The sequence below is a fragment of the Pocillopora verrucosa genome, chromosome 1, assembly GCF_036669915.1.
Source record: "Pocillopora verrucosa isolate sample1 chromosome 1, ASM3666991v2, whole genome shotgun sequence".
In the NCBI taxonomy this organism is placed as follows: Eukaryota; Metazoa; Cnidaria; class Anthozoa; order Scleractinia; family Pocilloporidae; genus Pocillopora; species Pocillopora verrucosa.
This window is the reverse complement of record NC_089312.1, coordinates 7,802,632-7,829,567: the sequence shown is the minus strand read 5'-3', so window position 1 is coordinate 7,829,567 and position 26,936 is coordinate 7,802,632. Positions and strand designations below refer to the sequence as shown.

Below are 26,936 nucleotides of genomic sequence, written 5' to 3'. Positions count from 1 at the left end.
GGGTTCAAATCCTATACAGGCCTGAATTTTTTTCAGGTCTTCTTTTCACTACTATTTAAGTAGTGTTCATTACTGCGAAGATCACTTTCACATTGATTCAACATTCCAATAGAATCTCCAAACTGCCAGGTCTTAGTTCGCAAACGGAAATGTTGGATTAGGGATTTACGATGAAACTTTTCAGGGCTATAGCTTTTTGCGACTGCAAAATTGTAATCCTGCAGAGGACTTTTGTGCGAATTTCCTTAATTTAACTAGGCTCCATTACCAGCTGCTGAGTCCGCAGAGATCACGTTCGAGGTCCTCGAGAGAGCAGCTGTTAATTTAAGCAGATACTAGAAGATACGAATGCCAAGTCCATGGCATTCACAAATCTTGTAATGAAATTAGTGTAGTTTACTCTGTATGCTCCACTTATCACCACTGTATCGGATCGATCAGGGTTTTAATAACTGGGATGTGAAAATGTATCGGTTTAGATAGTTTTGCGTGCGGTTTTCGGTTTTGATCGAATTTTTTTTTCGGTTTTTCGGCTCAGGATGATTTTTTCTTCGGTTTTTCGGCTCAGGATGATTTTTTCTTCGGTTTGCGGTTTCTAATAGGCCCCAATGCCCCCCTCCTTAACGGGCTAGTTAAGTTATTTGGATCTTCAAGAAATGGCTCCCAACTGCACATGGATTATGCAGTGATTCATCGTAAGGTATCTTATCAATTCTTTTGCTTTTATTATGAAACGGTCAGTTGAATTACAATCAATTTTGCGATTATTTTCTTGTTCGCATGATTTACGTCAATTTTGACACTTGAGTTCATTTTTTTTTTTCAGTGTACGAAAGACGATGGCAAGATACGTCGGAAACGAGAGAAACTGCTTCATTACACGTTTCCACGAGAAAATAATAGGACTTTTTTTTTCTCTTGGCGTTTCCTAGGTGCCACCCAGGAGGGCAGTGTAAGGGTACTTCTAAGTGATGTTTTATTTTGTAGAGCCACCTGCTATGGTGCTCTGGTTTAGAAATTAGCGTGTAAAATTTGCATGGGAATTTGATATCGTTGTAGAAGAGTTCTCAGTGACATGCTAGACTACGTCGTGTTTTTAAGTATTTGCTTTAATTCTATTACTCAAGAATATCAATCGCTGGTATCTTCGTTTTTCAGCGTACATCTGCACAGGACGGTTGACTCGTTAGTGTCAATTCACCATCGTTTACTGCCTCTTTTGTCGAATATTGTCATGTCCAGTCCTTCAAATATCGAGTTGATATCTGCGTCTCTTGTCACCATGTAATTTCCTCTTCGACCTGGAAATAAACAAGAACACTTTGAATTAAAAAGTAAGTCTAAAGTTACTAATTAATCAGTTTGCATAAACATTTTTAAGGAGTTGCAATTCAGACAAACCTGGCGAAGTCCCTCAGCAAAGATCATTTTTTTAAATTTTTCAATATAATTGGGAAGTTCACTGTCGGTTTTCAAAGACTTCTCAAAAATTTACCACTGAATTACAATTTTTGTTTACTTCCAATTTTCACACAAATAATTCACTTACTTGCCGTTAACTCCGTCAGTCTCCTGAACTCTGTGACTTTAAAGGTAAAGTGAAAAAGGCAAGATGTATCAATCTCCTTTTGTTCTATAATTCTAAAATAACACAGTTTAACAAAAGAGAACTTTTGTAACTTTGTCTGTCTTTTGCCAATCCAGGCTTCACTTTTAAACTTATCTGATTCATTCTCTGTTTCGTTCTGTTTCGTTTAATTTTTCCTAAAATCATGAGTGCAATGTGCAAGACGCAGTCCTTTTAAGCATTATTAGTATTTACCCCACAAGTGAATAGAACTCTTCGTGCGCGCTGATTGGCTAGTTCGAAAGTCAATATCTAGTATTATTTACCTCCGTGCAGCCAAAGAGACACAATCACTCGTCGACAGTTTAATTTCCGACCATTTTTCGGTATGTTGAAAGAAATAAACTACTTTTTTTGTATCTTTGTGGTATAAAATAAAACAATTATTCACCTTGGTGTCGTTGAAAGTGTTGGATATTTACTTCCACTTCGGTGAGTAATTGTTAATTAAATGTGAGAATTAAAATTAAATTTTTGCCTTTAGTTCTGCACTAGTGCCAACTGCCTTTAGGATTACCCGCTCTAGAAACAAATTTTTTTGGGTGCAACAGATACATTTGGGTATGATGAAAAGTTAACAAAATGAAAAAATTGAAGGTCGCTTTCCTATCTTTTTCCCCGTCTTGTTTCATAAAAATGTGTGAGGGAGGGATGCCAAGCAAATTATCACACGTTTTCCCCTGTAGCACAAAAGTTACGCTGCCCACTGTTCCTTAAAACTCTGAAAGTAAAGGGGACTTGAATCAAGTTGACAAAATACTGCAAAACTAAGACAATATTTTAGGATCAAAATAGATCGAAGGAACAAAATTAATAGAATCGATTTTAGCTGTCACTCTTGGGAAAAAAAAAGAGTGCTGTCAACTTAAGTATTTGGAAAGATGTCCTAACGAAAGTCAGAGCCTTTAAACGCCGGACATGGCTCGTGTATTGTCACACGGAGAAGGTTTACCTGTGTCTAGATTACCACCGTTCTCTCTTCTGAACTCCCTGATCTGTTTGATATGTTTTCTTCGTAAAGCAAGATACCTTCGTCGAAAGGATGCATAAAACTCGGCGATATCTTGTTTTAGCTGCTCCATTATATCTTGACGAGTTATTGGTGATTCTCCTGACCCGTCGATTACCACTGTGTCTTCGGCTGACAAGGAAATGACATGAAATTAAAATCACTGGGGACTGGACACCATCACCACTGCTTTTCCATCCTTATTTGGGAACCAATCAATAGTATCCCCCTCGCGGGGGGAGTGTCAGGAGATTTTTTTTAGGTGGGGTAAATCACATGGTTTTCAGGGAGAAAAGATGGGGGGGGGGGGTCAGTCATCGCAAACAGAGTAGAAAGAGGGGGGACTGTAGAAAACTGACTACTAATAAGGGGGGGATCATTCGAACACTATGAACCTTTCAAAGAGGGGGGGATCAGGTAAATGACATTGTGACACGACTAAAATCCTTTGACCACTTCCCCCAGGAGATAAAGACCGGTACCTGAGAGGGGTATAACGTGATGAAATCTGTGTGAAAACTGACCAGAACGTAACACTGGAGACCGAGGAGAAAGATGCACTCTTTTGAAAAAGTCTCTCCACAAAATATCATTATGCTCTTTCATATGCAGTTCTGAGAAGTGCTCGGGTAGAAGGGTTTTTTTTATACAATATTCTGCATTGTTAGCATAAACTACACGCTGTATGCTTTAACTTCTTGATACTCAGCAAAACCCACCGTGCTAACTTTCGCTCAAGTGAAGGTTTCTGTGATTCTGGTTTTAGAGGCTCACTTCAATCTTGCCTTGGACACTGGTTCTTAACCTCACACGATGTTACGTGCCAGCGCAAGTAGAAGATGGGGAGGGGGGGGGAGGGTGGAGCCAAAGTACATGAACACCTCCTCTTTGTCAACAAAAGTGATAATTTAAAATGACAAACCGCTTTTCATATCTCCAAATGCCAATGAAAGACTGATGCAATCATATTTACCTCCCGGAAATGAGGTACTAAAGGGAAAAATATATTATGACACTGCAGATTCCAAGAAACTTGTGGTGCGATTGAAGGAGAGTAATCTTTTCTCGTGTTACGACAAAATAAATCGCGGAGAATTAAATCGGTGTAGTTTCATCATCTTATACCTGACTCAGAAGACTTTGGTGGTAGCGTCCTCTTGTAGAAGCAATAATGCCACAGGAGACCACATAGAGTGAAGACACCTAAGGATGCACCGAGGATGATGACTGTATTGACATACACGTAAGACTCTTCCGTCAGCAACTCTGAAGATGTCTTCACGGCGAAAGGAACATCACCTGCCTGTAAAATGGAACGAAAAGTTGAAGTTGTTTGTCAATGGTTTAGCTGTGCTGTTACTGGTCTTGAAAGTTATCATGGGATACCACTTCTCCCACACGCAGCTAGCTTGCAGAAAAGATGTCTTTTTTTGCGTTTATTAGGCGTGTGAAGGCGAGGGCGAGGCGATTGCTAGCTAGGGGAAGTCAAGAAAAAATTATGCGCAAGAGGAAGAGTTTCTCCAATCCTCCTCATGTCCGCCTCGCGCTTGCCTCCACCCGCTTTAAAATGACTACATAAGTGCAAGACTGTGTATGACTGATGAGTTAAATATGAAATAACTAAAGAATTTTATCAAGCCAAAGTTGTTCCTGTCCTGATTACCCTCACCTCAATTGATCCAACTTTTTTCTGTATAATTCTATGAATGCTGTCTGTTTCCGATCTCACGTAGCGCCGAAAACAGCGCGCCAATCTAGTGGCATCTCCGGTCAGTACCAGGCCATTAGCAGATTCGTATCTGACGGGTATAATCTCTATCACTCGGATCCAGTCCTTGCTGAACAACTTGCTCTCACTCGCTGTCGAGTACGAATCCAAAAGTGCTGCATGTACCCGGTTATTTTCAAGGTCGTCATAAATATCATACAAGTTCCCGTATGATCGGTCTGAAAGAAGAAAAGTAAGTCGTTGTGAGTTAAAAGAGGATTAGTAACACGTTCTCACACTATCTTTAAGTATTTTTCCTCTTGGATGGGATGCACGTCCATTCCAGAATGCATGCGAGAATTTGATTCTTGACAGTTTGTTGATACCCACACATACCTGATAACATGGAAAGAGTATGAACTCAGAACCTTCGACCCAAAGTCCAGAAAACCAATCACAAGGTCAAGGGTCACAAGGTCACGAGGTCTCTCCCTAAAGCCACCTTTTACACTTCCATTGTCACTCTAAGTTTTTCAGCGAGAGCTGGTCTTGGTGAATGTATCATAGTTAAGTTACTTTAATATCTGCATGCAATCACAAATAGTTAAACTTATACGCAAATCAGTAGCAGTAAACCCGAACATTTTACATAACGACTTTGAGTCGCTGAGTCTGAGTTTTTTTTGGGAGGGTGAGTTTTTTTTAAAGCTAACTTATCATTTGGTAATATACTCTATGAGTATCAGTCTTGTATTCAAGCTAATGGCCATTTATCGTGTGACGTCATGGATGCCGCTAAATCAAATTCGTTGGAAATATTACTTGAGCCAAAAGGTACGGCAGGAAAGTGGCTAAACTGCCTAAACTGTTTTTTTCTTTTACAAACCCAGTTAACAATATTGATATCGGTGCTGCAGGAGTTATTCCACATTGGTGTAACTACACTCACCTGCGTCTAATATGGCATTTCGTCTGAGTCCCAGCTTGTATTCAGTGGAGTTAGAAATGGCGGCCAACTGAACAGATAAAAGAAAACAACTTTAGAGACGTGGGTTATTCGGGTGGTTGAAAATCATTTACAGCAGCCGCTTTTCGCCTAGTCCTGTCTTTAAAGCGGAGCTCCATGTGCGCAGCACATAAGCGCAGCCCCATAAATAAAGGAATATGGTAATCCATTGAGCAAGAACATTTTCTTGACGTTAGAAAGAATGACTCGCGCTAAAAGGTTAGGTCTTACTAGCCAAGTGGCTCATCAGCCGCGGAATTCACCCCAGTCTCAGTATCCTAGGGTAATTAGAAGTGTTGCCATTCTTTCTGTAATGGAAGCTTTCCCAAATATAGGTAACTCAGTCTCCTCTCTCCTCCTCTGAGCTGATTGATATTAGCTAATCTTTTTTTGTTTTTTTGTTGGAAAAGGCATTATTAAAAAAACATTCCCTGCGTAAGAATACCTCACGATGACTTGGATTAGAACGCAGAACAAAGCGCTGGTCTAAATTGGGTGTAACGGATCTCCTATCTCTCTGTTTTAAGTAGATCTGGTTGATGTGGCCTTAACAATGGCTGATTAAACCGATCTGTGAGTAGTATTGACTCTGACAATGTGAGAAGACTACATCGTCGCCTGCTGAAAACTGCTGATGTGCCTTTTTGAAGCGTGCTGTTCTGAGAGCTAGAAGCTGGTTAACACGATGACAATCAAAGTCTTAACAACATTGTAACACTTTGCCTCTGCCAGCTGTCAACTGGAAGTCTCAAGCTCGAGAAAACACGCAATTGATTAAACTCCAAATATCTTATTACATAGGTCATAATGTTCCACGTAACTGTAGTAATGTTATTTTTTTTTTCCACGTTACTGAGATCTCTATTCATAACATACTCTTTCAAAGTTTAAAATTTAAAGATGTTACGATCGGCTTGTCCAGCGCTCCTACCTTTGTTCCATATAGCATCTTTTCTGAACGGAACACCATACTCATTAAAGAAGCTGTAATGCTGCTTGTAACAACAGCTATTGTGGCGATACCAGTCCAAGTCCACAAAAAGGCAAATGACCGCGCGGGAATGGACTTTGGAATTCTATCACCGTACCTAAAAGAAAACCATCACCACGAAAACAAAATTTTGATATAATTTCGTTCACTCTCATAGCACATAAATGTTTTTACAATTTAAAGACAGATATGAAAAGTGTTAGCTTTCTGAAATAACCCAATTTCTTTGATAACGCAAGACAGCCAGGTTTTTGAGGCAAACAAACATAAACTAATATCCAAAGATAATGTATTTGATAGTAGGTAACAGGTAGGTAACATTCTATTTGTTCAAAGCAGCATTTTTGTCTAAGGGACGCAATTGGCAGAAACTAACAACCTTTGACGTAGCGGTCATTTCTTTTTGTCTCTAGCTACATTGACGGGCCTTGAGATCCAATGTCGAATATTACATAATTGAAGTAGTATTCACTTTGAAGGATTATAGAACTATTAGGAATCAAACCTTGAGGAAAACAATAATCAAGGGGTAAGTTTCTAAAGAAACTGTGCTGCTACGTCGGTGGGGGAGTATAGAAAGGTAGTTCAGTATTATCAACTGAGTTGATAATGTAAATTTGCCACCGTAAAGAGTTTCAAATCTGACGTTTCGAGCCATTCTTTACGGTGGCCAATTTAAATTATCAACTCAGTTAATAATACCAACTCAACTTCTTAAGGAAGTCATTTCATGGGAAATATTTACTTTGCCCTTCGATAACACTCGCACCGAGGTAGGGCTTCCCCTGCTTAGTCCTCTTGTAAGCGAAAACGGACAATGTATGTGGATGCGGTCATTAATAATGCGAGTAACAAACTGATATCAGGAGCACACTTTGAGTCAACTATTACAAGCTGAAAGTGCTTACCCAACTGTTGTCATAGTAACAAACGACCACCAGAATCCTTCCAGTGATCCCGCTAAGAAAGATTTGGGGAAGTCAACATGATTCCAGTTCATGTCCTGCACAAAAACAAGAGCGCCGTGAGAAGACAATTTGACCTCCTTGTACAGTGTACCGTTTTACGCACCACCCACCAGGAAAGTTTGTGTATTTGGGAGGAGAAGTCTCAAGCTAACTTATTTGTATCTGTTTTTTTTTTTGGCTAAATTTTGTTGTTTATATCCTTTTTGGTGAAATCTCCTTCACTTAAGCATTTGGAACGTTATCTGCCTTGAGGTTTCTATTTTGGAGGAGACTCTCACAGTAGATTATTGTCTTTTAGCGCAGTCTCCGATTCCAGGAATTTTATTGGGTACTTAGCTAGCACCTTCTTGCCCAGACGGTCTGCTTTTTATTTGATTCATATGAGTAACTTACCAAAGCCCACACCACGATTCCAGCGAGGTATGTCATAAAACAGGCAATAACTACAGCAGGCCAGCAGCTGAGGATCGCGAGTAGGACTTCCTTGTGAATATCTCTGCACAGAACACACAGGAATATATATACTGTATTTAAAGCTACTACAAGATGTAAATAATTTAAAACAGTTGCAATGTCGCGATAGACTACAATGATATTTCAAACTATTTTAAATTTACTAATTTTATGTCATTCTTTAACTAAACGACAGCTCGTCTCTATTTCGGTCCGGAGTTGTTGTATTTGCCGATCGATGTTGTGTATGAAGGCATTTCAAGTAAGGAGATGAGTCGACAAAAAAGTGGGGAGAAACTAGCGATGGGTGCTCTGCAATGACACAGCAACGAATTTTGAAATAACGACGACAGAAGCATGGGGAAAATGTAAGTTGTCATTTGACGCCGAGTTAGTGGCGTTGATAAATGAAAATAAGATGATCTTAGCATAGATGATGTCAATGTACATCAATTTTCATGGAAAACCCCTTTTGGTTCCGAAACTGGATCGGGCAGAGAAGAGAGTTCATTATGAAATGAATATTTTGAGTGGTAGTCTATTGACGCTCTGATGTCAGCCTGTGATATTCAAGAATTTCTCACGGGCCTGGCCCACCTTCTTTCAGCAATGATAAACGCCACGCCTGGTGTCTCCATAATTGGTATATACTCGGCATTGCCATCCGGACTATGGTAGATCTCCTGTGGCATCACTCCAGCAATCCCAAAAGAAATCATCGTCTTGGTGCTGATAGCGTCCTTGACCTCTATGACGCCATATTTCTTGGCCTCTAACCCGTCCGCATCAGTGGTGAAGTCAACTGTCGTGGAACCAAACTCAGCGCAGGTTTGGCAGCAGTGAGTTACTATTTGCTCCAAGATGGTTGGTATAATGCCACTATCCTTACTGCTGTTGCTGTTAGGTTGAGAGCTTACGTATGGAGGATTGTTCCACCAGTTTGTTGGAATGGAAGAGCGACATCTGCAGGTTCCTGGAAGAGAGACAAAGGTTTAATCACAGCCTCACTGCATCTTTCCATCTTTCCATTTGCTGAAGTTGAGTGCAGGGTCGGTGGAAAGACTATTGTTACAGTTGTTTGTGTCGTTTTTAAAAAACGACACGCCTCCTCAACCTAAGACTAAATTGTGGTTAGTTAAAACGGCTTACAACTTGGATGAAAATTATGAAATTACTGTTTGTAACCTTGCGTCAAAGTAGGACCAGGTGGTGGAGTAACATGGAGGTGATAAAATCTCATAGGCGAGCTAGGAAATAACTTCAGTTACAGAATAGCATTAGACGACTAGAAGCAAAGCTTCTGCCCCCCTGGGTAAGATTCCAGTCCATTTCAGTCCACCCACAGGATTAAACCCCCATGATTAACCCCCAGGATTAAACCCCTAGGATTAGACCCCCAGGATTAAACCCCGAGGGTTAAACCCCCAGGGTTAAACCCCCAGGGTTAAACCCCCAGGGTTAAACCCCCAGGATTAGACTCCCAGGATTAGACCCCCAGGATTAAACCCCGAGGGTTAAACCCCCAGGGTTAAACCCCCAGGGTTAAACCCCCAGGATTAGACTCCCAGGATTAAACCCCCTGGGTTTAGCCCCCAGGATTAAGCCAGGTTTCCCAACGATTCGCCAATTCCCATCTATACTCACATATAGAAAAAGCAGTGTTGGGTTAGCATCCTCAAAGAAGATCAAGGCTGCAACCTGGAACCCTCGATCTAAAAACGAACGCCCTTACTATTTGGCTACCACGAAACTCACTTAAAGTTACAAATAGAAACAAATGATACTAACTTGTGGTTATGTCTTTAGTGGGTCCATGTCCTTTGCTAGTAAAAGCTGCGATTTTTATGTCATATTTAGCGTAGCTCTCTAGATCAATAAGTACGTCGTCGTTCGAAGACGCTGATAATTGCTTCTTGACGTAGTCATTTGGAAAAACTGGTGTTTTATCATTAATGCCAAGTCTAATGATGCTATACCATATAAAGTAGCCACGAAGAATACCGTGTAGGGAGGGCACGGGTGGACTTTGCCATGACACGTAGATTTTTGTGGCGCTCGCCTCATCCCTGGCGTAAACGTTTTGTGGCGTCTCGCTTGGAACTGAAATAATTTTTACTGAGTTTACTGAGACGTGATCCACCTGTAACATGTAACACGGGGGGGGGGGGGGGGAGAGGAGGAGGGTAAGGTGAGATAGGGCCTGATGTATTCCCAACCTATCATTATGAGAGTTTCTGTTTTTTTGCGAGCGCAACTGGTTCTTAGGGAAAGGATGTTCTTACGGGTGAAGGAAAATTTAAATTCTAAGTTCCCATCGAGGATACAAAACTCACGAAACTATTCTTCCTCACTTTAAAACTGCTAAGGCTGATCTGAAGTAAACTAAGAACCAGTTTCTTGACCAGAAGCCTACTGCGTCACAACTACGGTATTACAAAAGGAGAAACTTTGTATAGCCCTGGATTAAAAAAATTAAAAATGGTAAGTTTATGACGATTGTAGCCAAATTAAAATATCTCACTGATACTCACTGTCTTCGTCTGTTGAAACTTTGATCGTTGGAGACTGAGCACCATCTCCTTTTATGGTGAATGCAAGGACCATTATGCTGTAGTTAGTAAATTTCTTAAGATCTTTTATTTCTATGTTTCTGACCCTGGGAGGAACAGTGATCTTTGTAAACGGTGCTGAAGGCTTGTTCGTTTCTTTATATAGTACTCGGTAACCTCGTAATATGCCGTGAACAAATCCTGTTGGTACTGGGTTCCACGTGATATTTAGAGCTGTTGAACTGATATTGTTTGCCCAGAGATATTGAGGAGGACGACTGGGAACTAAGGAAAGAGGCAATTTCATTTCAAGTGAGTGTATTGACACAAAGAGCAAAGTAATAAATCAATAAGCCAATCAAAGCAGAGTAAGTATTAAGTAGCATATAGGAAGATGAAGTCAAACATTCAAACTGCATGGAGCTCGAGAACATGAAAATGTCACTTGGCGTTGACCAAAGTGTAACATTATTTGGGTATTATGTTACACAATGAATTTTGTTTGCTTTATCTTTAGTGTTCCACGATTAATGTATGACTTAAACGCCATTGGTTCTAACAAGGGAATATCAACTGAGAGAACTTATTCCACATAAATACCTCTTTTCCAATGATATTTTTTTAAAATCTAATTTTAGTGCGCATTCCTGTTCCTGATATTCTCTTGGTTCTTGTTAATACTTTGTTTTATCATGTAAATTGACCCATTTTATAGCCGGCTCTTTCTTTGCGTGTAAAATATCATTTAATCAGTTTGCATCATACAAGAGAATATAAAGTTCATATTCTCTTGCATTAGATTGTTTTTGAAGCAGCTGTTAAACCAGTTTACACTTTTGATGTATTTCAAAATAAAGTACGTGTGCTTTAATCTAAATAATAACACCTAATATACGGGAACATCGACGTAAAACAACGGAAACGACCTTGCTGTAGAAATTGTGAACTTTTTCATACCATCTTCATCAGTAGAAACTATGAATGACGGTGACTTTGTTCCGTCTCCAATCCTGGTATAGGCAGCCAATTGTATCGTGTAGTTAGTAAACTTTTTCAACATCGTTAGTTCCTTGGACAGTTTGTTGGCAGACACAATGGTGTAAGGAACACTTGTAGGTTGGTGTTGGGTTATACTGTAGAATACTCTGTAACCCAGTAATATACCGTGAACAAATCCGGTGGGAACCTCCAGCCACGTCACGTTCACACTTGTAGAGCTTGTGTTGAATGAGCGGACACTTTGAGGAGGAGAGCTGGGAACTGGCACAAACACAGTGGCGTGAAGGGGGGTAGCAAAGAGACATTCCTATCTCCCCGATGTAAACCCCCACCGTTTATTATCTTGGTTCTACACTCTACCAAGCTTTATTTACCTTTCTCTAAATTGTTTCTTACACAACAGCCCTTTCAGGAAAAGGCCATAAAAATGTGTTATCCACATGAAGGCATAATTATTATGTTTTCATCGTTGGAATGAAGCAGTTTAATGGCTTACAGAGCACGTGTAATAACTTTACGAAAGCCTTGTACTAGGGAATTAAGAGCAATTTTAGGTTAGGCGAGTAGAAAGCAGGCTTTTTCCACAACACACCTACGCCTAAACTATTGTTTAGGTTTTTCGAAAATTTTGCAAATTGGATGGAAGCAGAGGCTTAAGTTATATGCTTTCAAACATTGTGTAAATGCTTGAAAGATGAACTTGAATCTTACCATCTTCATCTGTCATAACAGAAATGTTATTGGACACTTCTCCGTCGCCCTTTATTGTGAAAGCCAACACTTTCACTGAATATTCCGTGAACTTTTTCAAGCCTGTGATGTGAAGTTTACGCTCGGTTGGCTCTGTGGTGGAGTTAAGATAGTAGCTTTCCTCATCATCAGTCCTCCTGTGGAAGACTCGGTACCCCCGGAGAATTCCATGAATAAATCCCTTTGGTACCTCACCCCAGGTCATCTGAAGGCTGGTAGAGCTGGTATTGTGCGCTGTCACTTTAGATGGGGGTAGACTGGGTACTGAAATATATAGAAGACACAAGAAGATTTGTTTTTCTTCGGTGTTACATAAACAGCTGTCCTGTGAGGATTTGATCTGACCAAATTTGGTTATGACCATTTACAGTTTTTCATGTAATGAAATCAATACATTAATTGCAAATTATGTACGTATAATTAGTCATCATTATGTATGTCACTAATCAGATACTGTTAGCATTGGCTGAATGGAATAAACACAAGATTATATACAGTTCAGTCTGATTGATCTCTCCGAAATTTCATTGCTCAGGTATTCTACAAATGAATAAAGGGGTAAGTTTCTAAAGAAACTGTGGTGCTGCGTCGGTGGGAGAGTATAGCAGGTGATTTAGTGTTAACAACTGGGTTGAAAACGTAAATTAGCCACCGTAAAGAGTAAAAAAAGCTGACGTTTCGAGCGTTAGCCCTTCGTTAGAGCGATACTGATACAACCCATTTAAAACTAAATTACCTATTCTACAAATGGTCTAAGTTTAAAAATTAGGGGTTCGTTCATCTTGGGTCATAAGTAAAGGCACATGCGTGAGTCCAAGTGCATGAGTGGGAAAAACGCATGGTGTGTGCTAAATGCAATGTATCTAGATTTTCTGTTATTCATTCAGTCTGCACTCCATCTGTATAGGAGAAGGAACAATGAATAGCACGTACGTATTTTGAACGAGCTTTCCAGCTCATTAAATGCTACGTGGGTAAATAAACGATTGATTGATTGATTGATACTGAATAAATGAAAGAGTTAAGTTTTTAAAGAAATTGTGGTGCTACGTCGGTGAGGATATTACAAGACAATTTGTCTTTGTCAACTGAGTTGATAATACAAATTGGCAATCACGAAGAGTTTCCCTTGTAAAGCTGACTTTTTGAGCGTTATTCTTTCCTCAGAGCAAAGCAACAAAGGGCTTGACGTAATCTTCAAAAATATATTTGATGTTATTTTGCTATCCATAACTTACTGTCCTCGTCTGTTGAGACGAATAGTGCAGTAGAGTTGATTCCGTCTCCAATTCTTGTAAATGCTAAGACTGAAATTTCATAGATGGTGAATTTTTCTAATCCTTGCAATTCCTTTGATTTCACATTTGCTGAGATTGAAACAACGCTTTGATTCTTTGATCCATTAGCTTCTTTGTACAGAACGCGGTAACCGAGTAGAATGCCGTGGACAAAGCCATGGAGCACCTCATGCCAGCTTACACGGATACTAGTCGAGCTTGTGTTGAAAGAGCTCACGTTTTGAGGTGGAAGACTTGGAACTACAAAATAAAACCTTAACAATTAGACTGAATTTCCATGCAGCCCTGATAGTGATAAAGATTTTCTTGGCTTTAACCACATTGCAGCGGTCTGTTGATTGCTTAGGAAACTTACGACCCCTGAGCCGACTTGGTTGGCTAGTTGGGACTTAAAGAATCAAATAATTTTTTTAAAGAGAGAACACCAAATGGATGCGAGCTCATTTGTAGGAGGCTCTAAACCAAAGTCATGTAGTAGTGAAGTAAAATAACAGCTGGGTGGAATCGAAATTTTACAGAATTAGAAATGTGGATTCACCACAAGCATTTAATTTTCGTATTCCAAGGTAAGTTAGATTCATTCTGATGAGCGTGGTATTTATTTTAGAAGAAACTCTCTATCTACTTGCATCAGTGAAAATTCACTTAGGGTGTTATTAACAGAACAAAAATCAAATTTGTAGCTTAGTGACCGAGGCGAGTGATTGAAAAACTTTTCTCGCGTTTCTTCGACTTCTGAATTAATTTTTTTCTCAATAAACTGATAAGCAGTAAAGTCTATTGCTTTTACGAAATACCTTTAAGATGTTTGGGCCTTTTAAAAGCTTACTATGCAATGATGATCGGTTTTTGACTAATGAATGCGTGCGAGTATCTACCATGGCTATTTTGTAACAGCATACATACTCTAAACGATATGCGTTTATTTGCCTAAGTTTGTAGATTCATTACCCAATGAGATTTAGAGGATTCTTACCATCTTCATCAGTCGGCACGATGACAGGGTCAGATTTATTTCCATCACCAATGCTAGTAAACGCCAAAACCTTAACAGTGTAATTAGTGAACTTCTCAAGGCCTGTCAATTCAAAGCTTTGATTGCCTGTTGTCACATTGCGGTAAGAACTTTCCTGATCTGTTTTAAACAGCACACGATAACCCCGTAGGATGCCATGCACGAATCCGTTAGGTACAGGTAACCACGTGACCGATAAACTGGTTGAACTGGTATTTTGAGCTGCAAGTTGTTCGGGTGGCAGACTGGGAGCTATAAAATGGAATAAACCAAACTGTTGATGGATTCGAGGGGTGTAAATGTATATCATCGAAAACGAATCACATACTTTTTGCCTTAATGAAGTAATCAAAAAAGATCAAAACGGATTTTAAAATATCCATTTTCAAATGAATCACACATTATGACTTATTCTAAAACTGTTTCCATGCGGGGGATATGTAACCGCTCATTACGCATGTACAGTTTTAACCTCCAGGCCACCGTTGGTCGAAGGGTGGATAATGCTATCCACTTGATAAAAATCTATCCAGTGTATAGTGCAGCAAGTTTTGTTGGCATTTATCCGCTGGATAGCGGATAGCGTTATCCTCCCTTCGAACAACTGGGGCCAGGAGTATAATCATAACGCAAATTTATAAACAGAAACCGCTAAACAACCTACACCTAAACAACTTGTGTAAAACAACGGGATTCAGTGTTCTGTTTTGATGAAAATACTGAGAGAGATTGTGTTCTTGAATTCATCTGTGCATGTAGATACGAAGAACTTATGCACAGAAATGTTATAACATTTGAAATATGGAATATTGTACTAACCATCCTCATGTGTTCTCTCATAAGTGTAATTTGTCATCGCTCCATTTCCTTTGATTGTAAACGCCAAAACTTTGATACTGTACATCGTAAATTTGTCAAGATTGGTGAGCTGTGCAGAGGTTACCACGCTTGTTATATTTGAGTAACTCTCATTTACATCTCTCTCTCTCTTGTACAACACCATGTATCCCAGAACAATCCCGTGAGTGAATCCCTGTGGAACGGGATTCCAGGTCACCATCAAACTCGTCGAGCTTGTGTTATATGCTGCAAGGTTGGTTGGTGGAAGACTGGGAACTAACGAAAAAAAATCATAACCACGAAAAAAGTTTCGCATTAGCTTGAAAAGACTCATAAATGCTTATTGTTCTTGTATCAGTGTTTGGCCTTACTATTAAAACCTTAAACACGTCACTGACACGATATTTATTGTCTCTTTCACCACAGCACCCCCTGGGACTTGAAAAATGTCCCTGAGGAGTGGTCTTCCATCAAGAAAACAACTCCAAAGGTTATACAGTAAAACTTCCATCCAGGGGAAATTCTTGGGACAAGAAAAAGTTGCCCTAGTAGAGTGGTCCTTCTTCAATCAAATCAAGAGGCTTTTATGTTGTAGGAGAATTTTTTTTCAGTTTGGACCAACGTTTGCTGTCTTGAATAAAAAGTTTCAAACTCGAAACTTCCAGAGACAACGATTTGTTCCAAGTGTAGCTGCACAAACTTCAGAGGGCGAGGTGTCCTTACTTTTCACAACGTGACTGTTATGAATTGAAACAAACGAGAGTCACGCTAAAGTTGCGTTTCTGGTAAATCTTTCTCATTTGATCCCTTCTCCAAAGTTAGTTTTCCTAGGATCAAACTGATGAACATGTCATGATATAAAATAATACTACAATTTTTTTAAAGTACTTTTTATACCTTGCCAATGTTTAATGACTAAAATTACTTTTTCTCACCGTCCTGATCTGTCGATACCGTCACATTGGCTTCTGGTCCGTTCCCAACACGAGTAAACGCCGAAACATTTACATCATAAACTGTGAACTTTTCCAATCTAATGAGTATGGTGAAATTGACCGTCGCGTTCACGCTTTGCTCTAAGGCGTGTATTACCTCGTGTTTCTTGTAAGTCACTTTGTAACCCAACAAAATGCCATTGACTTGACTGACAGGAAGTGGTTCCCAGGCTACTTGAAGGCTTGTCGAGCTTGTGTTATGCGCGCGAAGATTTTTTGGAGCAAGACTGGGCACTTAAATTGAAATATAGGAGACGTGTCAGTTCTGCATAGTGTCAAAAAAAACCTCACATGATGCTGATGGATAATTTGCCATTTTTCCTATTAATGGCTTTAAATTTGAACGCTAGGCAGAAAATGTGTTCTCTTTCTACGGGGTGGAACATGTTGGCTATACAAAACCCATATGAAATGTACAGCTTAGTGGGAAATTCGAGTTTCACTTTGGTCTGGTTTAAGTTTGATATCACTTTTTCACCTAATTCCAGCAATTAATGCTTGAAACGACCTTCTTCGAAATGTTGCTAATTACTCCACTGTTATATTTAGAAATAAAACAATTAACTACATTTGCACAATTGTCTCAAGCTGTATAAGGCGGGCGCAAGCGAGCTCGAGAGTCCCGCGGGTGTCTTTACATATAGTCGTGCGGGTGTCCATCGAATAAAATCCTGCAAGCGTCTATTATTATGCCCTTTCAGGTGTCCTTTAAAACAGTTCTGCAGGTATTCATTTGAAACAGTCACGTGCATGCCTATTTAATACAGTCTTGCAGGTGTCTATTCAATACTATCCCTTAAATTGCAGTCCCATCAGTGTCGCATAGTACTTGTCCTGACGGTGTCCTTAAAAAAAAGCCCCACGAGTTTCCTTTTAACACTATTCAGCGGGAGTCCGTAGGTTTCTCTACACTTACCATCTTCTTGTGTTCGTATAGACAGTCGTTCATTCGATAAACCCTGTCCCCAGATCGTTATACTGGTCACGTATATCGTGTAGTTTGTGTACTTCTTCAGCCCAGTTATCAAGAGCTCTCTTACAGTCCTGTTCACAGATCGACCTACTGTCTGGTTATTGCTATTAGGTTTATAGGATACAAGAAATCCTACAGTGAAGTTGTGTTGTTGACAGTCGATACATAGCCAAGTGACTTCGATGGCGGTGGAGGTTTTAGATTTGGCGGTAACGTTGGTTGGCGGTTTACCAGGCACTGAAAGAAAAAAAATGAAAAATTCAAGGAACGAGGTCAAGTCCTGTTGAGAACCGTCCTGTATTTTCTCAGGATACAGATACAGTTCCTATCCTATATATTTGCCCCCAACTTCAATATTTCAGAGCAGGGTAGGTCATCTTATTTAGGATTTTATATTTGATTATGGCCTTCATGTAAAATATTATGTACCATTGTCGCTGACCGGTTGAACGGACAAGTTTCCTATTCCTCCATCTTGATACAATGCTTTGTAAATAATACCAAACTGTTGGGGTCCCACATTTTGACCATAAACGATAGTCATATCTGCCAAGACACTTCCATTTCTGAAAAAATGTAAATAAATGAATACTTTCAGTATTAATGTGCTATTGCTAAGGGGGTGGTAAATTTATTTATGATATCATTTCAAGCGAATTTCGAGTGATTGTCGGAACACAAAATCCAAGTTTCATCAGGGTTAAATCAAAGGGCAAAGAAATCACCTCAAGGAATTTATGAAAACTCAAAGTACACGGATGACAATATCGCACTAGGCTGGAGACTCGATTAAAAATCTTCCCTACTAACGATTATAATCAAATTTCTCGTGAATGAATCAAGGTGCGAGATATTGTTTGAAATATCTTGCCACTTACGTAAACCGATGACATTGCACATCTCGTAGATAGCTCGACTCCTGGCCATACAATACAAATACCTGAGGAAGAACAGCGTATTTGATCAACTTAATCCCCATTTTGCCTTTCTTGTCCCTTCGTTTGAATGCATGAGCTAATTTCATCGGGAAATATGATAAAATGTTGAGAGGCTGTGACTGGCCAAGGCTTATACTAATTCCTTCAAGTCTTTAATAAGCTTAAATGGTGGGGTGAAAAATATCTATGCATCTTTGATGCATATCATTAGATAAAACTGATAGGCTAGAAACTCCCTTCCGCACATTTCGATTGGGGTTACCGCTGAGACTGAAAAACCCTGACCTGTTTTTGTAAAAACGTTTTTGTTTCACTGCTTTGTTCAAAAGATTGCCAAGGAGAGTATAAAAATGATCCTATGTAGCCAATTTAGCCGATTCAGAAGGGGTATTTGGGATTTGACTAAACAAAAATTGTCAATAGGTCATATGTCGAGTGTGCATGCAACATGCAGTACTTATTCTGTTTAAAATGATAAGGGCCTTTTAAACGGTGTAATCTTCGCAGTAGAAACTAAGCATAGCAACTTTTCTTACACTTTCTCGTATTATTTTAGACAGGTTGTTGAAGTTATCACTCTCTGGATTGGAAAGATTTACATTCCATTTCATGCTGGTGAAACGAACTGTCAAGTTGATTGGGACAACTAAATTGAAAAAAAAAAGGAAGAACAGCAAGACCCATGTTATGAATACAATACTTATTTCGAACTTTAAACTCTGTTAAAAACATAGTTTGTGGAATTAAGATAAACAAATTTCAAGGTAAATGTCTCCTGTGTTCGTATATAAAAAAAAGAAAGAAATAAGTCAATCAGTTTTCTCCATCAAGCTGGGAAAAGGTTTCACGTGACCGGAAAGAAATCTAAGAGGACAAGTTAAAAATTAAAGAACGGAGACAATCCTTGCCATCTTCCAATGTTCTGACGTAGATCGGAAGGCTGGAGACACCAAGACCTTGTCTTGAAACACTTCTCACCCAGACGGTATAGTTGACGAAATTTTTGAGTCTTCTAATCTCCACGCTGTCTTCTGTTACGTTGACGTTAATCATTGAGGTGGTTTCATTTTGAGTGTTTGCTGTTTCGTAATAAACCTTAAACTGTATGATATCGGAGTCACGTGGGACCCTGTTCCATTTCACTCGAATGCTTGTTGTACTTGAGGCAAGAGCTAGTACGTTTTCTGGAGGTTTTCCTGGAACTGAAAAAAAATCATGAAAACTCATTTTCATAATTTGGAAATGGAATATCTATGACTAAATGAATAATTGAAAAAAAGAAAAAAGAAAACTAACAAAGAAACAGAACCATACAAAAACGTACTATTGTCCCATATAGGGTGCACTGATAAGTCCCCAACTGAGCCGTTTCTGTAGAGTGCCTGGTAAAGAGTTATAAACTGTTCCATTTCCACTTGTTGACCAAAGGTAATTACTATATCAACCACGACTTCACCACTGTAATTCCTAAAGTGATAAGAGATAGGTATTAACTCGTGCCTAGAGTAATTGAGATAAATTTTGAGCCGTAAACTAAAAAAGGATAGCCTTTTCTGTTATTACCTGTCATTATTACAAACCAGAAGGCAACAACGACACCGTGATGATGTAGGGAGAGATCTATCAATTTAACGAAATGCAAACGAAAACAAACCCTTAAAACGACTGACTCTTTGACTTAATGACTCAAAGGATGGCTGAATGGAGGAGTGTGGGACTAAATGAACAAAATTACCTATGGCAGGACCTGCTTTTGGGACATCCCCATTAAGGGGGCACTTACATTCAAGGGACACAGATACTGTTCCCGACTATATCTGTTCGCCTCATTGAAGGAGCCTCTATCCAGGGACACTTTTTTGAGTCTCAAGGCTGTTCCATAAACGGAAATTCTATTGTTTGGTGATGGTTGGGTAAGAGAGTTTTGCATGTAACAAGGTTACCTGAAGCGATGAATGACTATATCTCGCAGATGTATTTCATTTGGATAAAGACCTGCCACCTGTAAAAGAAACAAACAAGGGCTGATCAGATTTTGCCAAGATGAAAGCGTGGGTAGATTTTCTTTTCATCAGAAAATCTGTTGTATAAGACGCTCCAACCTTACTTACCTGAGTTTGTAACTGCTTTGTTAGATTCATGAAGAAGATCGATGTTGAATTTAACAACTCATCTGTCCATTCCTTGTTAATCAGCCGTACTGATGCGTTGATAGGAACAACTATAACAGGATTAAGGGCAAAAGAAGCCTTCAGAACTCTTTACATCGGCTCAGAACTAGCAAGTCACATATTCTCTAACTTTTCATACTGGAATGTATCTTATCACTCTATTTATTCACACTTAAGGTTAAAAAGAAAAGCAATCTACAGCATCGTGTAGAATGCAACGACATCATAGATTACTTAAAACCGACGCAGCAGAAAATTTAAATGCGACCTGTATCTAAATTGGGAAAGAATGGGCCACAACTGGCCTATCGGACAACAATACAAAAATGACTTGAAATGTTGTGAGAGAACTTCTTATAAAATAATTTTTTTGCTCTCTCACCTTTTTCTAACGTCCTCGTTAACCCTGCTGTGCTTTTCGGCCCAAGGCCTCGTGGAGTCATTGTCTGCACCCATAGCAAGTAATTTTCAAAATTTTCCAGATTTTGTATGACGATATGATTTGAAGGGCTTTTCACGTCCACGAATCGAATATTAGTCAAATTTGTTTGTAAAGAATAGAAAATACGAAATCCTTGAAGTGGGAAAACCTCACAGTGGTTCGATCGAGGAATTTCCCAGGTAACGCTGATGGCTGACGGACTTAGCGGTTTTGAGGTGACATTTTGGGGTGGCTTTCCTGGAACTATAGATGAGAAACGAATGACAAAACAAACTTAGAAAAATTCCAACGTAATAGTAACTGTGCTTCATTTTTAGCAAAGATATGATCGCCTAGGTGAACTGCAAAGAAGAGAAGCCTGAAAAATTCAGGCTACGATAGGATTGAAACCCATGCCTCTAAGATATTAACGGGGAACTACACGAACCACGAAATCAGCTTCAAAGTCACATGTTGGGAGCCAGTCAGATTGTAGTGCTTATTTTCGTTCTCGTTAAGATATCTGATCACTATCAAATCATAAGTTACCTCAGTCGTAGCGATCCTAAACGACGTGCCTTATTAACTACCTTACTTGTTTCCGGGTTCAAAGGGAAGGGTCTGAGGGTATAAATAGGCACTGACAAACTATCGAGTAAAAAGCAGCAAGATGCGTATGCTAGCAGTAACCTGCAATACCTCACATTGAAAAATACATTTTAGGGAGAAATGCGATAATGCAAACTGGGATAAGCTCCAGCAGTTACGCAAAAATTCCCTTAAGAAGATGTTTCATTTCCTCTTCTTGCCATTTTCTGGATCGAGTCTCAACTAATTGTGCATCTGAGTATATTTTAGGAATGTTACTCATGACAATTAAATGCATTCAGTTCTTTACAACTTACACACACGCGGATGTTGCGGGTTTAGCGCAACTCAATGGCGTGCTTGAGCCAAGCAAATTATTGATATCAATATAAATCAGGTTAGGACTTAACATAGAAAGAAAAAATAACATGTTTCAGTTTTAAATACGTACTGTTGTCATCAATCACTTCTATTTGTAGGTTCAGCAGCCTTTGCTCAATGTAGAGGGCCTCATATATGGTGTGAAAGTCCCTTATTTTGCTGTTTGGATCGTAAAGGGCCTCGATGGAAACCATAGTCTCACCACTGTAGTTGCTGGAAAAAAAAAAAAAAGAAAGGAAAAAAAAATGTATGAAATACGTGCATCTAATTTAAGTTTCCCTTTTTTTGATCAGGGAGAAGGTAAAAAATGTGCTCAATGGAAGGTCTTTTGTAAGAACAAAACTGCCATCCCGGAAACCACTCGGAAAAACGTCGCGGGTCTCAGTGGGTTGTCCTACAGTTGCATCTTGCGAACTTTTGCAAAAGACCTTCAAATCATGTAAGCGACTCTGTGCAATGTTGCCCATAGAAAGAGCTGATCGAGTGGAAAAAATGCGCTGGGTTCCAACACCAATTCTACAAACGTAATAATCAGGAAACTTGTGATCATTTTCGCCTAGACTACGCCCGCTATATTTACGAAGTCTGTTTTTAACAGAAGATATTGATTACAACCTCTGAGAGTTGGATCTCTTGATGATCTATCCACTTTGCCTGCAGCAAGGCTAAATCTAACCAATTCAATAATACTATGTACCTGAATAATACACTTGAAACGTTGTTATAGAATGAATCATTTTGATGTGAGACTCTAACCTGTGGAAATAGCAAATGACTTAAGTAGATTCTCTGTCTGCCTACGAGTGCTAAGAAAACCGGGGTAGGTGAAGGGCAGAAATGCCTTTAGGGGGATAGTAAAACGGTGTAATAGATTAATCAAGTCATAAGCACTTCTACTTTCCATCACTGCAAAGCTATAGAGTGAGAGCGTACATAGATGTACTGTATTTCGCCTTGGTAATACTTCCTTAAAATGATTCCTCCCTCTCTAATAAACAGAATCTTTCAATATATTAACAGCTACTGTAAACTGATTTCTTAGTTGATCAGTTGAGGCAATAAATAGATACAACGGTCCGTAGAATGCACTGATCAAGTATAACACACCTTTTTCTCTGTTCCATCTAAAAATGGTCTAGATATGCGATACATTTTCGACTAAAGAACGCAAAAGTAAGTAGTTTAGGAAATTCCTGTGTGCGTTGGTCAGGGCCCTTAACAACATCTGTGTAAGGCACAAAAAATTCACAGCTCTCTAGGATTTTCTTAACATTGCTTACGCTGTTTTCTATGACGGATGACAAATTCCTAAAAGTTTGGCTACTCTTGTTTCCAAGCTGAGCTTCCCATGACACATTTATCAGTAACACTCTGAAATGTATGATGATATCCTGTGGAGCTAAAAACAAACAAGAAATTTTATTGAATAATTTTTTTTCCGCAAGTGAACTGGGAGAAAGCGGAAGTAGTGAGAGAGTGGTTAGAATGTTGGACACGATATCTGGAGGTCGTGGGCAACTTTTGTAAACAGCCAGCTGGTTTGACTCCTGCCCACTTGGATTCTTATCATTATTATATTCCATTTGATTAAACACTGATGCCGGAAAACAAAGACATCACATTGATATTTTATTGAGTGGTTACGATGAACAGTTTTTGTATTTCAATGTATTTGTGGCCTCTGCTAAACTCCACTTATCCCATGTTGAACATTTCTGCAACCATCGCCAAATGGTTGAAAATCCGTTTCGATGGATAAATGTTGAATGCGATATGAAACATAGGCAAATCCACGAAAAATTAAAACGTAAGATATAAACACGTCATTGAAAACTTTGAATCGGAAGCGCCACAAAATCATGAAAAAGCAAAAATGCACACGAAAGGAAGTTCTTTGATCTGAAAAAAGGAAAACAATTTTCTGTTTTCCAGTCCCTACTGCAAGGCCGAGTTAGTTGAAGGGCTTTCTGTCTGCCTACGAAGCCCTTTTAGAACTGGCTGGGCCTCTCAGAGACTCGATTATTTTTCTTTTCCTCGCCTGTGAGAATTGGTTGACATATTTCTTAATTTTGTTTTCATTGGTTTACTAGTTTCACCTAGATGTGCTGTGGTGATATTGCGGGCTTTAGAGGGAAGCCCGAACCCTTTTGAAGTCACGCACACGGTCCAAATTGTGTACGTGGTACCAGGTTGTAGTTTTGATATTTTAACTTCTGATTGGTTATCATTCACTATGACAGAGCGTGTAATGTTATCAGCGGCTTTGTAAATGACCCTTAGTCCCCAGTTCTCTATCATCTGTTGTATTCTCTCAGATGACCATGACACATGAAGCACCGTTGACCCTCCTACGGTGACGTTTATTTTCCTGGGCGGCTTTCCTGGAACTGGAAGAGGAAATGATCGTCTTGTTATTTATTGATGCAATCACCTATTTAACGCTGTATAATTATCAAAAAACATGGAAATTTATAGTAATTTTCCTCACCAATTGAAACTTGCTTTGTAATGGCCTAATGAGACCTTTCTTGATATTTAACTTACTTGTATCATTGATGACACTTATTGGCATTGACCCTAAGCGTTCATTTTCGGAGAGGAAACTGTAAAAATAGTTCGTATGACGGATGTGGAACTGCTCTGAAAACGTTAGACGAATATCTGCGGAAACCAGGCCACTTGAATTCCTATTCAGGAAGAAAAAGAGAAAAAATTTTTCTTGAATTAACATATTCAACCTGGTTAAAATGATATCTCAACAAAATGAATGAGGATGTAGGTAGAATGATATAATGATGGCGCCCTTGATACTAATTTATAGTCGTTAAATTTTTCTATCTTAGCGAAAATTTTTAGTTTTGTTTTCTTTTATTTTTGGCAATAACCCATTGGGTAATGCATTTATTAAGTTAATTGTTTTCGTTTAAAAAATATATATAAATAAAAAATTAAATACTCTTAAAGAACAAACGGAAACAATTATACAATCATGCTTTTCCTTGGATTGAAAAAGAATAAATATTCGCGAAACCTCTCAGGGAGAGAAATATACCTTTTTTTTTTTACTAAGGTTCATATTTTGTAATCATTTGATATCTTTTACCTTAGTTGAAGAACTAATACTTGCAGAATGGAAGAAGCATTGCCCAAAGTCAGCAAGACCTGCAACCCAAGAAAGAGATTTACGAAAAACATATTCATTCAATGATTTAGTCATGATTATGAATCACATATTTTACCACTGAAAAAATCTTTAAAATTGTAGATAAACAAGAGGCGAGATAAGAAATGTCAGCTTAGCGCTAAATTAAAGGTATCTAATTTTTTATCTTACTGTTAAAAAGACGTCTTACACATACACCGTATAGGCTTGTATCAACACACCTGAACTGACGAAATTTTGATTTAAATCAATAGTAAATAGCTCAGTTTTTATTCTTTGGACAGTTCTAGACGTTTTGCAGCTTATTTGCACAGCTTACTGTTTAAAAACATGTGCATGAAATAACTTACGTTTTGCTTCACGGTAGAAGATATGTCCATGAACATATCACTGCTTCTGTTTTCATAAGAAACTCTCCAAGACTCATTTTTCAGTAGCAGCTTTACTTGAAAATATAGATCATTGCTTCCTAGAATTTAATTTCGTTGTTAGCGTTAGAAGTAATCTATTTCTTTGCTATAACATAGTTTAACGAAGTATCAGGCTTATTTTTGACAGCACGACCTACATGTATAAATATTTCAGGAGGAGGTAACCCTCTTTAGTTTGGAAAACGTTGCAAAGCAATCCATTCTTTGTTTACATACTTTAGAGTTGGAAGGAATCTTTACTCCTCTCTTTGGGAAAAGTAAGTCTACGATCACGACACAGACTTTTAAATTTCATCACAAGTTTTTGTTTTATTTGATTGATGCAATTTTTTGTGTAATGAAACAAAAGATTCGTTGAATTTCATCAACACATGATAACTGTGGTAGTTAACTTGTGAAAGCAAAGGTGAAGTAAATAGCTGTAAAGGAGGACCTTCAATGTACTAGCAGCCCTGAAATCTTAGGACATTAGTCAGGAAAAATGAACTTTTTCTGTGATGAAACAAAAGATTGTTGAATTTCACAAACACGTAGTAACTGTGGACGTAGGCTTGTGAAAGTGAAATGGAAGGAAATAGCCGTATAGGTAGATATATAACCTTACTAGCACTCCTAGAAGCTCCCAGTATATGACGGAGGAAAAATTATCTTACCGTTCTTTAACTTAGGTGTATCCTGAAAAGTCGCTACTGTGCTGGTAAGAGACGCGATTTGAGAAGCTGTGGATGGTCGAATGAAGCTTGTAGACAAAGAAGTCGAGGAGAGAACCGCTATACAGGACATTGTCTCATTTGGGCCTAGGAAATATGCAAATTATATACAGTACACATTTGGGATCGGGCGAGTACAACACTAATAGGCCAAGAGAATTCCTTTTCAATTGCCAAAATCATTTTCGACTTTTTCTCCTTTCACCCTCCTTCTTCTGTCGTAATCAGATTTTGCGTTTTTTTAGGAAGAGATTTGATGGGTAAGCTCCTTTTTTTTAATCAAAAACTAGGGGCCAACTGCTAGATCTACCAAATCACACGCGAAATTGAAACTTTGGGTTAAGGTTTGAAGTGTCGCGAGAAATAGATTTTTTCCTTTTAGCGACGCCGGTCAGAAGTGTACAATCAGTAAAATGAACATATTAACCAACGTTAAGTAAGCACTGTCCTTTGGAATCGGAGAAAAGTTCTTTGGCACTCACTTTGTAACAATTCTGTGGGATGACTGTATAACCTTTCATTTTTTTTTTTGGCAATATGTTTTTTGTAGCTGTACTACCTAACAAAAAACAAAAACTACCTTTCAGTTGATAAAAGGATCTTGAGTTATCGATCAGCAGTTCACGATCTTTACAGGAGAGCTTCATCAAAAGACAATCACGTGTAGCTGTTATGTGTTCAAAGGAACTACAGTTGTAGATATTTTGTCGAGCCACTTGAAGACATAGCTGCGCACACTCCCCTACAGACAACTGCTGAAAAGATATTTTGTGGTGACCAGAGAGACGAAGGTCAGGATAAGGAAGAAACTTCGCCAGAGAGTCATTGAGGTTGGATGGTGCTGTAGCTTCATCTGAATAACACAGAAGGTCTTCTAAATATTTTATTCAATATTATTGTAATTCTTTGTTTAATGAATGAATAAATGATACAATTTTGTCGCCATAAATAA

At 38.8% G+C, this 26,936-nt stretch overlaps 1 protein-coding gene across 1 annotated transcript in view; it reads right to left on the bottom strand.

Annotated features, from left to right (window-relative positions):
* Window positions 1–1,091: 1,091 nt before the first annotated feature.
* The window catches only part of LOC131785959 (phosphatidylinositol phosphatase PTPRQ), a 28,568-nt gene continuing 2,723 nt past the window's right edge, over window positions 1,092–26,936 (bottom strand). Inside the window, exons 3-38 of the mRNA XM_059102922.2 lie at window positions 26,565–26,837; window positions 25,928–26,071; window positions 25,194–25,312; window positions 24,784–24,842; window positions 24,225–24,367; window positions 23,777–24,067; window positions 22,961–23,079; window positions 22,378–22,436; window positions 21,751–21,893; window positions 20,673–20,975; window positions 20,231–20,340; window positions 20,063–20,121; window positions 19,444–19,586; window positions 19,028–19,321; window positions 18,656–18,765; window positions 18,060–18,121; window positions 17,611–17,747; window positions 17,125–17,418; window positions 16,149–16,442; window positions 15,193–15,489; window positions 14,335–14,625; window positions 13,299–13,598; window positions 12,022–12,324; window positions 11,269–11,571; window positions 10,294–10,596; window positions 9,551–9,862; window positions 8,360–8,735; window positions 7,703–7,805; window positions 7,250–7,344; window positions 6,282–6,438; window positions 5,294–5,360; window positions 4,306–4,583; window positions 3,762–3,939; window positions 2,580–2,768; window positions 1,550–1,585; window positions 1,092–1,301 (exon numbers count right to left, since the gene is read on the bottom strand). Of these exons, the coding sequence (XP_058958905.2) occupies window positions 1,198–1,301; window positions 1,550–1,585; window positions 2,580–2,768; window positions 3,762–3,939; window positions 4,306–4,583; window positions 5,294–5,360; window positions 6,282–6,438; window positions 7,250–7,344; window positions 7,703–7,805; window positions 8,360–8,735; window positions 9,551–9,862; window positions 10,294–10,596; window positions 11,269–11,571; window positions 12,022–12,324; window positions 13,299–13,598; window positions 14,335–14,625; window positions 15,193–15,489; window positions 16,149–16,442; window positions 17,125–17,418; window positions 17,611–17,747; window positions 18,060–18,121; window positions 18,656–18,765; window positions 19,028–19,321; window positions 19,444–19,586; window positions 20,063–20,121; window positions 20,231–20,340; window positions 20,673–20,975; window positions 21,751–21,893; window positions 22,378–22,436; window positions 22,961–23,079; window positions 23,777–24,067; window positions 24,225–24,367; window positions 24,784–24,842; window positions 25,194–25,312; window positions 25,928–26,071; window positions 26,565–26,837 (6,848 nt within the window). The 3' untranslated portion in view covers window positions 1,092–1,197. The remainder of the gene's footprint in view (window positions 1,302–1,549; window positions 1,586–2,579; window positions 2,769–3,761; window positions 3,940–4,305; window positions 4,584–5,293; window positions 5,361–6,281; window positions 6,439–7,249; window positions 7,345–7,702; window positions 7,806–8,359; window positions 8,736–9,550; window positions 9,863–10,293; window positions 10,597–11,268; window positions 11,572–12,021; window positions 12,325–13,298; window positions 13,599–14,334; window positions 14,626–15,192; window positions 15,490–16,148; window positions 16,443–17,124; window positions 17,419–17,610; window positions 17,748–18,059; window positions 18,122–18,655; window positions 18,766–19,027; window positions 19,322–19,443; window positions 19,587–20,062; window positions 20,122–20,230; window positions 20,341–20,672; window positions 20,976–21,750; window positions 21,894–22,377; window positions 22,437–22,960; window positions 23,080–23,776; window positions 24,068–24,224; window positions 24,368–24,783; window positions 24,843–25,193; window positions 25,313–25,927; window positions 26,072–26,564; window positions 26,838–26,936) is intronic.